The 16409-nt window shown below is 38.6% G+C and overlaps 1 protein-coding gene across 3 annotated transcripts; it reads left to right on the top strand.

The window, feature by feature from the left end:
* Nucleotides 1-589: 589 nt before the first annotated feature.
* On the top strand, nt 590-14634 carry LACTB2 (lactamase beta 2). 3 transcript variants are annotated; one of them, XM_075085219.1, is made up of 8 exons: nt 590-875; nt 1362-1525; nt 2723-2846; nt 5105-5283; nt 9282-9430; nt 10389-10470; nt 13170-13213; nt 14428-14634. In XM_075085219.1, the coding sequence occupies exons 1-7, from the start codon at nt 754-756 to the stop codon at nt 13211-13213; spliced, it is 864 nt and encodes a 287-aa protein (XP_074941320.1). In that variant the 5' UTR covers nt 590-753; the 3' UTR covers nt 14428-14634. The 3 variants fall into 3 exon arrangements, with proteins under 3 accessions (XP_074941320.1, XP_074941321.1, XP_074941319.1); XM_075085220.1 differs by having other exon boundaries at nt 10389-10466; nt 13170-14634; XM_075085218.1 differs by lacking the exons at nt 13170-13213; nt 14428-14634 and having other exon boundaries at nt 10389-10607.
* The last annotated feature ends 1775 nt before the right edge of the window (nt 14635-16409 follow it).

Here is a 16409-nt window from a genome sequence, read left to right as displayed (position 1 = left end):
CTGTGTTTCAGTGTGTGCCCGTTGCCTCTGGTTCTGTCACTGGGCACCACTGGGAAGAGCCTGGCTCTGTCCTCTTTGTATTTATATATATTGTATGTATATACATTAATGAGACCCGCCCTGAGCCTTCTCTTCTCCAGGCTGAACAGCCCCAGCTCTCTCATCCTTTTCCCTTCGGATCAATGCTCCAGTCTCTTCATCACATTAGTGGCCATTTGCTGGACTCTCTCCAATAGCTCCCTCATTTTCTTAAAAATGCTGAATCCTAGATAGCTCCTATATTTCATAGAGGCGCATATATTGCTCCTCTAGACACTGTAAGTGAGCACATTCTCAGAATTTAGAGAAGATGCAGCTTTCACTACCACAAATCCCTCCCAGCTTTTGGAAGAAGCCAGCAGAGCCCAGACCTGCCTCTCACCGGGCAGCAGCGTGGCACCGACCCCTCAGAGAAGAACATCGCCTTTATTCCAGTGAATTATCACAGTGTTTGTTCGTAGAGACCGAGTTTTAAGGGAAAACCCGCCGCTGCCGCGCGGCGTCCGTGGGCCGGAAGGAGGCGCCTCACTGAGGGCGGCTGCCCCGCGGCCGCAGCCGCCTCATAGCCGGGCGGAAGGCCCCGCGACCGGCTCCGGGAGGCGGAGCAGGGGGAACGGTGGCTTCCGCCTTCCCGCCTTCGCCTGTGGGCGGTGTTGTGAGAGGAGCGGAGCCGGGTAAAGGTGGGAGAGGCGTTTGCAGGGTGCTGCCGCGAAGATGGTGTCGCTGCTACCGCGCATCGAGCAGCTCTCGTCGCGGGTGGTGCGGGTGCTGGGCTGTAACCCGGGGCCCATGACTCTGCAGGGCACCAACACCTACCTGGTGGGCACCGGGCCCAGGTAACGACTCACTCCGCCTGGGGCCTCTGCGCTGCCTCTGGCTATTCCGAAATCCCTTAATTAGGGTAAAAAACAGAAGAAACATTAAGTTTTCGGGACGGGTGCCCGGAGGCGGCTTGGGCAGGCGGGGCGCCGAGCCTCGGCCGGGCGGCTGTTCGGTGAGGCTGTTCGGTGGGGGAGGCGGGTGTGCGCCCCGCCTCAGGCCTCGCCGCTCCCCGGCGGTGCCGAACGGTGGCTCCTGAGACTCGTCGGGGAGTTGCAAATGCGTGGACTAAATTTGTTATTTATCCGTCTTTGTAGATTCTTACGCCACGGGGGTAGGATAGCACGGAGGGAAGAGATGGCGTCTGGAATATGGAGACATCTGTTATTACCACATTTCCATGCAATATTGGGTTCTTTTTTTAACATTATTTAACTGTCACACGAGCACTTAATACTCTCTCACTGTTTTTTCCCCCCCTTTCTTTTTTTGTCTGTGTGTAGAAGAGTCCTTATCGACACTGGGGAGCCAGCTACTCCTGAATATATTGGCTGTTTAAAGCAGGCACTGTCAGAGTTCAACATCTCAATTCAAGAAATTTTAGTCACCCACTGGCATATTGATCATAGTGGTGGAATACCTGATATCTGCAAAAACATCCCTAGTGGTAGGCCAGAGATTTTGGATATTGTTTAAAATGTTAGATACATGGCAAGAAAAAACTTTTACTGAGTGCTTCTGTGCAAATCACCTGGATTATTATTCTGGAATCTCCATATAAACTATGTGTCATTTCATGATACTGTTGCAGTGTGTAGAATGAGAACAATGAATAATCTGAATATTGTAGTTACACTACTACCGTTTGTCTTCAAAACCTGTGCATACCTTCATAGTGAATTTGTCTTATGTGTGAGTAATGAGAACCTAGATTACCATCAGCAGTTTACATTATATTAAGAGATGAGAGAAAAACTTGATACTCATTCCTTTCTACATTGACAGTAATGACAAATTGACCATTATTTTTGCTTGTGTAAAAACAAATAACAATCTCTGAAATTTTGAGATTCCTTACAGCAGACAATCGGTAACTGCTGACAAATTCATATGCCTCAGATCATGAGGGGGAAGAGTATAGGACAGTCTGCAGGTAAATTCTGATCTAAAAATATGTATTTCATGTTGATAAACAGTAAGAGACATTGTTCCTTTAGTATGTTGGAAGAGCATAAGCAGTATGGATCATGCAGTTCTTAGCATCATTGGACTTCGTCACAAGCTTTGTCACAGGCTTCATCAAATTTTGTAAAGTTGCCAGGTGCTTATCTGCCAAGAAGCCTGGGCACTACTGAAAACGACACTGGTGTGTTAGTGAGGATTTTAGTCTTGTCAGCCCATGAGCATGGTTGTAAAGACTACCAAGGAATATAAATACCTTTCTGGGTTGCTATCCATAGCCATTCCAGCAGAGGCATGCACAGTTCAGAACGATAGACATTGAGAGAAGTTGCAGGTCAAAAAGCCTCCACCCAGTGTTAGGCAAATGCTGAATGACGCTCCTGTGAATTGTAATGCTGAACGTGGGCGCAGAAATCTTAGTGGTGTTGTAGGAACTTGGGGGTTTTGGCTTCAAAAATTGCTGCTGGTACGGGGTGCAGTATACAGATTCAGTGGCTTTCACTTTGTTTTGTGTCTCTGGAATAAGGTTGCTATATAAACATAAAGTTACTGTACAGAATTTCTTGTTTCTAGTTTTGTATTTGTACTGTGTAATAATTAATAGTACTTGTTCAAAAAGTAGCCTTTCTGTAGAATTAGCTTTGTTAGTGACAAATTCAAAACATTTTCTTTCTTTAAATAGACTCTGCATATCGCATCTGTAAGCTTCCTCGTGTCCCTCACCATGAAGAAATAATAGAAGAAGGGCATAAATATTTTTATCTTAAAGAGGGAGATGTGATACAGACAGAGGGAGCCACACTCAGGTAAACACCAATTTCTGCACGTTTGCTGGATCACTTTTTTCTTCAGCATTCTGACATATACATGTATCCTAGCTTCTAACAATTGGCAATCCATACGTCTAATCTTCTCAACACTTATGCATGTCGACTTCCTATCATGATCCAGGAGGGTATGTTTATACAAAGAAATTGCTTTTATGAATCAGGATTGTCGGGAATTAGCCTCTCGTTTTTGGCCTCAGCAGAGAATTTAAGAATGTTTTCCCTGAAAAATATTTTGTCCAGGAAAATCAAATGGGATTTTACATACTTTCTCACCACTCTTAGGTAAGTAGTTTGTTATTGAAAAAGATACTTTTGTGGAAGTTTATGGTAGTCTGAATGGATTCTTTTTCATGCCTTTCTTTTTACTTCAAAAATATTTCCAAAGAAGACACTAAAACATTTACTACTTAAAATGTTAAATTTTAAACCTTTAACCTGTCAGATTCTTGCAGACAGCCAATCTGGGAGGGCCTCTTCCCAGAGAACATACTGCTTGTCTTGTTAGCATGAATGAATCTGAAACAGAAAGCCACTCTGCCACCCACACATACCCACACACACTCAGACACAAAAAAGATCTGACCGTTTTGTTTCCAGAGTTCTTTCATTAAAAAAGGCGTTGCTCTTCTAAGAACAAATTATCTCTCTTTTCCTCAGTTTAGATATTAATTATATCCCACTTGTAGAATATGCTAGCTGGCTGATTGGAAGAAAAAAAACGTAAAAATAAAGGATATATTTGACCAAAAGCATTTCATTTTGTTGGTGTAAAAAAAAAAAAAGTGTGGAGTATTACGTTAAATATTGAAGACCCATCACTACCCTAAGTGGCCCATGTTTGGACAAAATCAACTTAGAGATGGAAAACACCTTGCTAAATTTGAATCCAAGACAGGGGTGGCACATTTTGAAGTTTGGGGTGTGCAGCCAAACTTCATGCTTAGTTAAAAGCAGGTATTCTCACCTGGTTCATTCAGTAAGCACTTTAAGGGTACTCCTAGATCCACCACTGGTTCCAAAATAGCAGTATCTAGCATGGTAAATTTTAGTTAGCAACCTTCGAGTTTTCAAGGTGTGTCAGGCAGCATTGGGTTCTTTTTCCTTTGTTTCTCCATGTTAGTGGTTAAGCTTACTGGTAAAGTTTCATCAGGAAACTTTACAAAGGCAAGATGCAACCCATCAGCTTGATTTTTTTATGTTGCCTCAGCAGGGCAATGGCTCACCTGCTTTCTGTTGAACTCAGTGTTCAGTATGAGCTGGAAGCCCTTGCATCAGATGGTGCTGTGCTTCTGGCCTCCCAGCCCTGCACTGACATGGCTGGGTGCTGTTTAGCATTGGCCTGTACACCACGCTTGGCACCAGCTCTGTCGGTTGCTGATCACTGCTTTGATGCATCCACCATTAACAAGAAGATTCCGATGGCTTTCAGCAGTGATACTGGTCTGAGCTGTGCACTTTCAGTTTGAATGAGCCTCGGCATGAGGCCTTCTGCCTTTCCAAAATTCTAGTGGAAGGACGCTGCATTGTAGCTCTTGGCCGCTCAGGTTACTGTATCCATATCAGCTGTCCGTTCACCCTTTGCTGCATTCTAATGCAGTACTCATTCAAGCTGTGAGGTCCTAAATCCGTACAATTCAGGTGTTTAATGACCTGTACGTAGAACAGCTAGAAGGCCATAATTACTTGTTGTATCTAGCAGCTCTGCTCCACCGTGTCACGGAGCTTTCAGGGAAAAATAAATTTCAGGAGACAGAGCTTCATCTGGATTGGGTCCAGAAGTTTATAGTTAATTCTGAAAGGATTGGCAACATCATCCTTACTCTCTTTTGCTAAATGCAACGCGTATGTCAAGAACTTCACAGGCTTCAATCTGGAAATAACATGTCAATTTTTCTTTTTAAAGCTTCAGAGTAAAGCCCTCTATAATACAAATTCTACATGACTAGCAGCTCCCTTAATGCACTTTTATTATGATGTGTCTTGTAAGTAAAAGCATGTTAGCAATGATGATCTGTGCTCTTTACATGGTATAAGAAAATGGACTGGGATTAGACAAAGTGACACTGTTCACGTCGACGTTTCAGCCTTTTTTGGTCTATTTTTTTTCTGGTTCTTGTGGGCTACTTTGTAAGTGTATGATTTTATCATTACTTGTTTCTAGCTTCTGAAAATAAAGCATATGTGCTGTATGAAAAACTTACACTTTGTTGTTGTTGTTGTTGTTCTTTAAACAGGGTTTTATATACACCTGGACACACTGATGATCATATGGCTTTACATCTAGAAGAAGAAAATGCTGTTTTTTCCGGTGACTGTATTTTAGGGGAAGGAACAACAGTAATTGAAGACCTCTATGATTACATGAAAAGTTTGCAAAAATTGTTAGAAATGAAACTAGACTTATTGTACCCAGGTAAGTGGTTCTATTTTTAGCTGCTCTGTTTTACTGTATAATTTTTCAGTATCTCTAACAATTTGAGACTCTTATTACCATCAAACACCATTACTAATGTAACAATTCAAGTTTATTACTTAATATATGTCCTGTGCTAAGCTAAGATGACTTTATGACATGGTGGTTTGCACAAAGTGAAAATTTTTCAGTGCTAGGTATCCTTCCTTCCTGAGATTTCTCCTGAGAGTGAATCTTGTGCTTCTGTGCCCAAAGCCTACAGAGGCCAGAATCTTTCGTAGCTGGTATCATACAGCAAATTTGGTTTTCCTGTATTACCCTATCTGTGTGCCTTAATGTTACCCTGGAAGAAAAAATAATAGTTGTTCTTTTGGTCCTTTGCATCCCCACATACACTGCTGATGTGAGTAAGCAAGGAATGTTTTTTGAGAGAGGTGTCTGTCCTTTGCAGCAGGGATTAATCACAAATGCATCTTGGAAAGCTGCAGGACTGTCAAATAGTTGTCTTAGTTAATGACTTAGCTTAAATTTGAACAAGAGCCAAGAGCCAAACATCATGTTCTAAAAATAAGTTGCTGATTTATTCAGTCTGACTTTGCTTTAATTTTTTTCCTCTATCTCCCCCAAACCTTGGGAATGCATTTACTTTTCATATAAACCACGTGTCTATTTGACATGACCGGATTTTAAAAATTCATTATGTGACTAAGGTTTAAGCTCCTCATTTGCTTTTTGAGCTACATCTCAGGATTTTTTCTGACTTCTGTTTCATCTTCTTTAACTTGTCATTCTGAGCAACTTGGTCTACATTCCCAGTTCTGTCTTCCTCCATTAACCATCTATGTTTAGCCTACATAACCAAATCTCTTTTGCGTTCATTCTGAAAATATGCCTCTTTTGAAGTAGGTGTTCTTTAAGTGCTTTAAGATCTAAGCATAAAAATGCTATTTAAGAAAAATTTTGTTATAGATATTCCATGGATGTGGAGGCTGACATAGACAAAAACAGTGAGTTGTTAATAGTTATTGACTTAACTACTGGTAAAACTGAAAATATTTTGGCATCTAGAATCTCAGTCTATTGATCAATCGAATGTTCAGCTTTCTTTCTCAAATACCTACAAAACAGTCTGTTCCTTATGTGAATTTCTGCCTTCTGAAAGCCCATGTATGCCAAATTCTGTTAGGTTTATCAGTTTTATCTGTTGTTTTTTGCTCTTTCCTTAATCATTATCTATCTAGATCACACATTCACCAAGGCTGAATATTTGTCCCATTTATCTGTAACTGTTTGCTACACTGTTGTAAGTACATTCATGCAGTACTTGCATATCAAGCCAGTCGGATATTGCACGTTTTCAGTGATGAGTAGCTAAGTATTGAGGTGGTTTGGAACCTGCTTGCTTTTTTGTATCCCCACATGACCAAATGTATGTGTGATTGTGTAAAAAGTGACTATTGCCCAATCAGAACAATTGCTTATGCCGTTGGTGTGTACTACAGTAAAATGGTAGCTATAGCAAAAGGTAGTTTGCTTTACCGACACATTCAATATAGGCTTAGTACTTTGGCTTTACTGCAGTTCTAGGTCTTCATAATTCTTTAACTGTTTCTCTATGCTTTAGCATTCACATTGCAGCCTCAGAATTAGATGTAGGGGACCATGGATTTTTCTAATAAGTTGCCTGCTGGCTAGGTGTGAGTAGCTGAATTTTGCAAATTCTTCCCCTTTCGTGTTTCTTTTTTAATTTAGTGTGGAAATGACTTCAGGCAGAACACTCCGGACAGTCTATTTACAGCCAGTAGTTGGTGAGAATCTTTGGGACCAGAAAAGGGCGTTTTAGTCAGCAGAGGGCTCCCCATCCTGCAACAATAAACAATGTTCCTTGATGATATAGCAAAAAACAGTACTGGAGTTGGGAATCTGTGCCAGATTTCATGAGCCAATTACTTCATTCACTTTTATCCTTTGTGCTTTAATTTCTTATGTGTAAAGTAAGAAAATCTATATTACTTCACGGGGTGTTAGGAGAATAAAAACTTACTGTTTCTGATCATCTGGTCTATACAGAGGTCTGAAATAATATGAAGTTGTCTGATAGAAGGTCTGAATTATTGGAAGGATGGTCGTATTTTGAGAGATCTATTTCACATGCTCAGAAACATTTTACATTTATGCAGACATTAATTTACTTCTTGGTGAAGTTAACTGTGTTGTTGTCTGGGAAAAATTATGCATGGGAAAGATCCACATCAGATTTAGTTCCAAGCTTTCTAACATCATTTTAATGTATGTGTGTGCATACACAAGGGCTATGGATCAGATGATATAATGGATATGAAATGCCTTTAACTTCGCAAAATGTGGGTTCTGTTCCAGGTACTGACATTGGTCTTGTAGTCTAAGTCAACTAAATCACTTGGAGGAGCAGGGACTGGTTTTAAGACTGCCTTGTGATTGCATGTGCAGGCCTGAATTTTGAATACTTTAAAGTGACTTCTGTCATTAGAGAATGGGTAGTTACCATTACAGTCTCTGCTCTGTATATCTTAATGTGTTTTTTTCTAAATTTAAACTTTTGATAAATGGTAACATATTTGCTAGAGATACTGTTATATTTGTAATTTACTTTGTAAGGAGCAATAGCTTCAGATTTCTAAAAGTTGCCTGTCCTCAAGCAAAGTAAAATCTAATTTCAAAAGCCTTAAAACTAAAAACCAATTTAGTCAGTTAACCCAAAAGTACAAGTAAAGAAGATGATCATTTTTTAAATAAGGAAACTGCTTTGGATGATACCCAGTAACTTGTAAAAGAAAGCTATTTTTTTTTAAAGTAGTTTCTGTTCTACTCATTTTATAAATAACTTGGAGTTTAGACTGCCAGAGCTGGAAGTTGCTGCTGCTACTTCAGGTGAGGTATATGGGCAAAGAAATAGGAAGCCTTGGTATAAAAAGCATGTGACAGTCTTCATGCAAGTAAATTTCTCTATGGGTAAAACATTAAGTTTAATTTCTGTGGACGTAACTCTCATTGCTGAAAAATATTTTTTTCATCTGTCAGTGTATCATGAGGCAGCATTTGAGTTTTCCACACAGTTAGCTCTTTACCAATTAGGCCTTTTTCTAATTTGATTCAAAGACCTTTAAGTAAGTTGAATGTTTCTGATCTGCCATGAAAAGTCCAGGAAAAACCACGTCTGTTTTGTTTATTAACCGGTCAGACATAAAATGATCCACATATAATCTTCTTGTAAATTGCTTATTCCTGCCCTGACACGTTCCGATTGGCTCACTGATTAGTCTTCTATTAATTTTTTTGATCATACTTACAAAAGTATGTTCTTAGGGGAATAAAGCACGGTGTGTGAGTGAGTTTTGAAGATCTGTCATGGGAAATTCACCTGCCACAATTAAAGATATTAATTCTCACCTCTGTGTTTGCTAGATAGCACCACAACAGGACACTGGTACGTGGGTCCTTTGCCTCAGCCACTACTGCTCAAAGACCAGTATCAGTTTAAACTGTCAGTATCAATATTCTTTGGGGAGAGTGAATCGGGCAGACGGAGGTGATATAATAATCTGAATCACATCTTTCCAATCTGTTCAGCAGTGAACTCCTTTCCTTTTTTTTTCTAACAGCCTCTAGTAGTCTTTCCTTTCTTTCCTTTCTTTCCTTATTCCATCTGAAATACTCCCTTTCCCCATTCAGATTTTTCAGATCCTAATTCTTCTTTCCATCTTCATGCTTTTTGATTGCAGACTGTGATGCAGACATTCAAACTAATTTTAGCTTGGAAAAAAAACCCAACAAACATGAAAAAAGTGTCTTACAATTTAATATCAAAGATACTCTGACAGTGTGGTACATACAGGCACTGCTCCCTTCTTGCAACTTTTAAGTCTACCCAAGTTTACATAAGAATGAGTCAGTTATGCAATAGCCTGCTTAATTCCAAATTTAAGTAATAGCACTCTGGTACTTTTGTTTTGATTTAGGTCATGGCCCAGTAGTACGTAATGCAAATGACAGAATCCAAGGCTACATTTCTCACAGAATTGCACGTGAACAGCAAATTCTAAAAGTTTTCCAGAAGAATACTGGAAAATTATTTACATCCTCGGAGCTTGTAAAGATGGTATACCAGGTAATTGTTGATTAAAAGGTTTTATATCAAACCAAAGAAAATTGAGGTGTTATTCTTAAAATTGTATGTAACGGTGTAAGTGTTTGAGTGAAGACCATGGTTGCTTTTTAAAAGAAAAAAAAAACAAAAGACTTCTGCTTGTTCAGAATTTGTATGTGACTGTGCTTTTAAATTGTATTGTTTGAGCAATTCATTGGAGTGGGGCCCAGGTGATTCCTACAAACTTCTTATTTCACTATCTAGATGGTCCTAAGCACCATTTAATAGGACCAAGCAAAAATAAAGTCATAGTACTTGGTTCTAAGTAAAAAGTATGAAATGACTGTTAATTTTTCATTTGTCAAAGTGTGCTTGGAGTCTTCCTGAAAGACTGGTTAGAACTTCTAGTTCCTGATTTATCAGTCTGCAGGAGGGTGCAGGTGAACTGCAGTTTGAGAAATGTTACTGTTTTTTTTACCTAGTGAGCATTGGAAAATTTTAAGTCCCCCTAAAGCTGTTGTATTTTTTAATTGTTTACTCATTTACAGATACTAATTGTTAAAGGATATTTAAACCCATGCAAATATTGTCATGGAATAGAAGTGATAGGTACCTGTGAAGAAATGCATCTTTAAATTTGTCTTTAAAAATGCTCAGCTACACTGACAGCCCAGGGCAGGCCAAGCTCAGACGAGCACAATCTTCTTAGTGTTGGCCAAAGTTTGCATAATACAAATGGATAATGCAAAAAATGGGCAAAGTAAATAAAAATGTGTTATTACCAGTTAAACGCTATTGTAACTGGTGTAAAATTGATTTATTCATTTCAGTTTGTTTTCATTATATAACTAACTGCATGTTCAACATGGAAGTTCAGAAGAGGAAAATCTATGTTAATAAACCCTGAGTTCCATATATTGAAAAAATAATTGGGAGATATTGAAACAAAATACAAAATGCGTATTTGTGTTCCCATTAGGAGGTCCCTGAAAATTTACTTCCAGCAGCAGAAATTAACCTCATAGTCCACTTGCAGAAGTTGGAAAAAGAAGGAAAAGTGTGTAAGTTGTGGATGGAGGGGTGGAAGGAGGGTCATTTTCGTTTGGATTTTGTATGTACTGTTTCTCATTATATTTTAGTGCATTGTTTCCTGGGGCAAAAAAAACCCTGTGATTACTTGTAGTAGCTGTCCTTCAGACAATCTGAAGTAGGATTATATACAAAAAGCCTATGGTTATACAGTATTTCCAGACATTTAGAAAATATTTTATAAATTATTTGTGACACGCTTAGAGCACAGATTACTGCAATGCATATACCTTTAAATTTTCATTTAAAACATACCATGGAATACATTCGTAATGCTAGCGTTTATACCTTTGTATTTTCTGAAATTCATACCTAAATATGCATGTACGTAGCATTTTATGGGATTTCATTTTACGTTTCTGTCATTCCTAAATGTGTATTGTTGTAGATACATGTTCTAGAGCTGGTTACAGTCACGCAGTGTAAATTTTTACAATTTCTCATTAGTACAGTACTTAAGTAGAGCAACTGTAGTTTACTAGTTTTGCATCTTGCCTTTACTTTTAGTGAACAATGTGAAGTATTCTATTTCTGTAATGGCATGCGCATTCGGAAACGCTATTCAACCAGAAGCTAAGGAAGATATTTCTTTCTATACATTATATAACTGCACCCAGGACTGTCTACTAAGTAAATAATTACATGATTATTTAAAATGGCTTCAAATTTTCAGCAGTTACCAACCTGAGTAGCAACGTGAAATTAGTGTATTTTTTCCAAGTTAGACCTTCTGTTTATTTTAATGGTGAATCAGCTGCTAGGTACTAATTGTTTGAACAACTGAGACTTAATTTTTATAATTCAAAGGAAAGAGACTAGGGTCACATAAATACAGTCATTACTGAAGTTCAGAAAACAATGTCTTTAAGCATATTTTGTGCAGAATGCCATGGAAGCTTACCAACATGATACTTCCAGCACCAGCTTTTAAATGGGATCTCAATTCTTGGTTATTAACATACATTATCGACCTACGCATCTCTCCAGTTTGGCTCCGCAAGATTCCTCTGGGGTTTCAGATACTGTTGACTATTTATCCCGTCCCTTTCACTGCCCAAGTAGCTCCAGCAACAGCATTTTCTGTTTAGGTGAAATAGTGGATAAATTAATTTTCTCATTTCAAGGTAGACTTGCAGTCTTCCCTACAGAAGGCTATATGTATACATCGTAAATGTCCAGGAATTAATTTGTCTAAGTCATCTAGTTACTATCATCTCTTAAACCAGGATTTTTGTTGCGTTTTTTTTGTTTGCTTGCTTTTTGGGGGGTTTTGTTGTTGGGTTTTTTTTCCCAAATCATGCTTTTCATGCTTACTGGACAAAAATAGCTCAGCTTTCCTCAGAAGCCACCTTTGAATTTTGAAGAGACAGCAGATGCGGAGCTTCAGTCAGATATCAGTTCACAAAGCAGCAACTGCTTGAAATTATTGGAAAGTTTAAATAACTAGAGGAGATACTAATCAGAAGAATTATGACTCTTCTGCTCCAGTTGGAGGTCCTTGATTCAGCTGCGTGCTCCTGCTTTCCACAGAGCACAAATAGTGCCCTTTAAAGTTTTTTGTTTGCTTTGGTTTTTAATCTTTAGTTTGTGCTCACAGAGGAGGAGGAAAGCAATCTCATCAGAACACTTAGGGTTTTCCTGTGCTGACCTCTGCAGTCATTAAATTTTTAAATACAAGCTTAGACCCAGATCTGTGATAAACACTTAACATCGTGTGACCTTTGTCAGTTTTTCAGTTCAAATTAAGGACATCTGTTAAGGAAAATTAGGAAAATTGATTCTGTTGGTTCTGAGCATGTAACATACAGATGCTTGCGTACTCATGTTACTTGTTCATTTGGTTTCGATATTATGTCCTTTCCACATAGTCCGAGTTGCAGTATTTCAAGTTTTGTTCTCAATATGGGAGACTTGAGTTGCAGTCATAACACTGTCTGCTTAATTTTCACAAAATATTTTTCCAAAGAAGCATGTTGTCAGTATCAGTAATGGATGTGACAGGCGTATTACAACGTTACAAGAGAGCTACTCCATGCAAATTACGGCCATATGCTGTCTGCTGCAGTCATTAATTCACCACTTCACTCAAGGGCTTGCAGTTTATGATGGTGCATAACTTTTATAACTTCAGTTAAGAGTAATACTGCCTTCACAGTTTTGGTTTTCCCACTTTAAACAGAAAAATAACATCTTGTATACAGGAGCATGGCACAATATGCGTGTGCAAGCTTTCTCCCATGTTTGGATCTAAAAATCTTGGTCATTGTTTCACATTTTTAAAACACAGCTGATGAAGAGATAAAAAGAATTTGACTATTCTTAATTTAGCAGTACAGATTTTTTTTTCTCTAAAGTTCATAAATTTTAGAAAATGCAACAAGTTCTCTGCTTCTTCAAATTAATATCTACAAATTTTAATATTCTGAACTGTAAAGGATTATTAAACCCTTTTTTATTAATCATACTTTGTATTGTTAGGTTACATTGCAAACAGTTAATGTTTATCACCTTCCATTAAAACTCAGCACTGGTCCGAAGGACACTATTCCAATAGTTTTAACAAAAAATGACACATAGACATGCGTATGCATGTACTGGTTAGGTTTGAGATAGTCTAGTGTTTATATCTAAGTGTTAGTTTGTGACTAATTTGGTTTTACTTTCTTAACAGTACATGAGGCGTTTCCCAGCTCCAGATGGAGAAGCAATTTGTAAGTTACACAAGACTGCTCAAGAATATTTTTAATTTGCACAGTTGCTGTGTATATGAAAAAATACAATGATGAGCTCAAACGATATGTAAAATAAAAACTAATTCTTCTTTCTTTTTTTTTTTTTTAAAAAAGTGGTAACACAATTTTAAAGCAATGTTCCCATCAGTTAACTGATGTTTTTCATATTCTGCTTTATGGGAATTTTTAAAATAACCTGATACATACTGAGTTAATAAATGGAATGAGTGTGAAGAAATTAATGTTACCTCTGTTACAAAATACCCAGCTTTATCATCGGTGGCAGAAGACAAATGGCAAGGTCTTGTAAACTCACTGTTACAATATTAAAAAGCAATATTATAAACTTAATAGATCATATATTTTTAAAAGTCTAGTAAAAAGAAAAGGTGCTATTCTAAAGCTGTTCTCACTCGCTTCTGCTTTTTAATAAGTGGTTTTCTAGTAAGTTGTCTGTATGTTCTAAAAACCAAGTTACTTGTGTTAGCAGATGTAAATACTGGGGATATTCAGAAGTAGTAACCAGACCCTGAAGAGGGGAAGTGATAACTTTCTGCTCTAGAAAATGATGCTTTTTGCAAACTTTACTGATCTGGTTTTTGGCCACATCGTGACTCTTGCTCACTTTTAACTTTCTGTGTGGTGCTATTTGGGGGTCTTTTTCAGGTCTCCTGGTTTTTCTTCCTTTCACATTTTCTGTTTACTTCCATTTTTCTATTTCAGCCACTTTTTTTTTCCCCCTCCTCCCACAAGCCTTGTTTTTTTTCAATTCCTTTTGGATTGTTTCTCTCTTCATAATTACTCAGCAGCTTTCATGTGGACTTCTTGCCATGAATAATTATTGTTTTCCTGTAGCTATTTCTTTGATTTATAGTTACCTTTTCCATTGTTAGGAATAAAAACTTAAATTATCACTGTTTTTCTTTTTTGAAACCTTAATTCGCATGCTTTGAATGATGTCATTTTGCTTCAGGAAAACAGAAATGGCACAATTTTCTGTCATGAGATCTGAGAACCTCAGCCAGCAGGAAACTGGTATGAAGAGGTGATGTCTCATTAACTTTCTGACCTAAAGAAATCTACTGGCAGGCAAAATGTCACTGAACCATTTTTTTTCTGTTTTACTATACTTCCATTTTTAAATACATGGAAATGGCTTTAGAATTCATTTAAAGTATCACTGGAATTTGCAGGCAGCGAAGAACATGAGAGGATGCAACTCAGAGAATTCTGTTTTCCATGCTGAGGTAAATGCCTGATGTTCTCATGGGAAAAATGAGGGAAATTGCAGTTTAACCAGGCTTGTCATTAATGGTCATGTATGGTGTCTCTGGAATATTAAAAGAAGAGGTTGCACTGTTACTAAGATGTATATACAATAAAGGATACTTATGTCAGCTAGGACATGTAAAAGTCTTCAGACTCCTTGTTGATTATGAGATTATAAATCAGGAGGAGTGTTTGTTTATTTAAAAATAGAATGGTAACGTAACCTGTATGCCATGTGTGTATAAAAATGCGGATCAGCCTTTTATGTCCCTTATATCAAACACATTGAATTGAATGCTACATAAGAATGCAGTAAAAGTTAAGAATAAAAACAGAAGAAGGGGAAATTTCTGTTTCATCAAGCTAGAAGGGCAAATGTCATTTGATGCATTAACTTTGTAAGCAGCTGGGCACAGAAGCTGGAAGAAGCACAGATTGTGTTTCCAGCCTTCCTGCCAGCTAATTTAAGGATCCTGTCCTGAGAGGCAGCATCACTTATTAGGCTTAAGAGCTAAGAAATAAGTTTGATGGTAGTTACCTTTTTGGGGTTTTCTATTCCATTTCTTACTAACTTGTGTATTTACATTGCGTTTAAAATGTCATTCTCGGTTATATCTTTAGAGATGTTTGATGAGGAGTGAATTCAGGAAAGGTTCCCAAATAGGAAGGCCATTGTTCTCTTTATCTCTCTTACTGTGGGTGCAGTAATACACTTATACCACATCCTCCGCACTCCCGCACCTGAAACCCTCTGAGCTCTGCTGTCCAGCCAGTTCTCAGTCCACCTCACTGCCCTCTCATCTAACCCACACTTCCTAAACTTGCCTATCTGGACGGTATGGAAGACAGCGTCAAAAGCCTTGCTGAAGTTGAGGTAAACAACATCCACTGCTCCCCCTTCATCTCCCCAGCCAGTCACACCATCACAGAAGGCTATCAGGTTGGCCAAGTATGATCTTCCCTTTGTGAATCCATGTTGACTACTTCTGATAACCTTCTTTTCCTCTATGTGACTGGAGATGACCTCCAGGATGAATTGTTCTATCATCTCTCCAGGGATGGAGGTGAGGCTGACTGGCCTAAGGTTTCCCGAGTCGTCCTTCTTGCCCTTTGTGAAGACTTGGAGTGCCACTCGCTACCCTAGAGTCCTCAGGTGCCTCTCCTGTCTTCCAGGACTCTTCAAAGATGATGGAGAGTGGCATAGGGACTTCCCACATTTCAGACTGTCAGGAATGACAGCGATTGTATGTTCACTGTGATGTGATCATTTTGAGGCCTAGTATTTCAAAATATGGACATCTGGAAAGAAACCTGGCAAACATAGACCAGCAACCCATTGGCAAGAAGCAGACTGAGGGCTGACAGTCTCAGGCATCTTAGATCATCCTGCATTGCCTAAAGAGCCATAAGAAATGTCATGTGGTAGAGGGAACTCCAGTGATGGGAAGGCATGGAAGCTGTTCAGATGAGGCAACAGGTTGCCTTGTTTTCATTTCAGTTCAGCAGTTTACACTATATCGTCAGGACAAACACAAAACCAAGCTGAAGCCAAGGCACTCTGTGCCTGTATGAGAGGACTTCTAGCCAGAGACCTGAGGCACTTGCTGATTATAGCTTGAGAAAAAGATGTCTTGTCCCAGTTAAGTCCTGTTTGTTACGTTCTGTGGAGATGAGATGACCTGATTTCTTTTAAGGCTGAGGTAGGAAATAGATGCAAGATGACACTGCAAAAAGGATTCTCACTTTTATCCCAACCGAAGTACCTCATGGTTACCTACCTGGTACACAGTCAGGGATGTACTTTCACATTGTTATTGTTGAAATAATGTTCTTATTTCAGAGTTACAAAATACTGGTATTACATGGGAACGAAGAGATTTCTAAGATACAAAACATCTTGGGACTGAAAT

This window comes from Phalacrocorax aristotelis, chromosome 2 (genome assembly GCF_949628215.1).
Source record: "Phalacrocorax aristotelis chromosome 2, bGulAri2.1, whole genome shotgun sequence".
NCBI classification, from domain to species: Eukaryota; Metazoa; Chordata; class Aves; order Suliformes; family Phalacrocoracidae; genus Phalacrocorax; species Phalacrocorax aristotelis.
This window is presented reverse-complemented; position numbering and strand designations above follow the sequence as displayed.

What these genes read in the sequence shown, in the direction of transcription:
- LACTB2 (XM_075085218.1), top strand. Translation starts at nt 754, where the DNA reads ATGGTGTCGCTGCTACCGCGCATCGAGCAGCTCTCGTCGCGGGTGGTG. An exon ending in ACAGAGGGAGCCACACTCAG is followed by an intron (nt 2,847 to 5,104) that starts GTAAACACCAAT and finishes TTCTTTAAACAG; the next exon opens with GGTTTTATATACACCTGGAC. An exon ending in ACTAGACTTATTGTACCCAG is followed by an intron (nt 5,284 to 9,281) that starts GTAAGTGGTTCT and finishes GTTTTGATTTAG; the next exon opens with GTCATGGCCCAGTAGTACGT.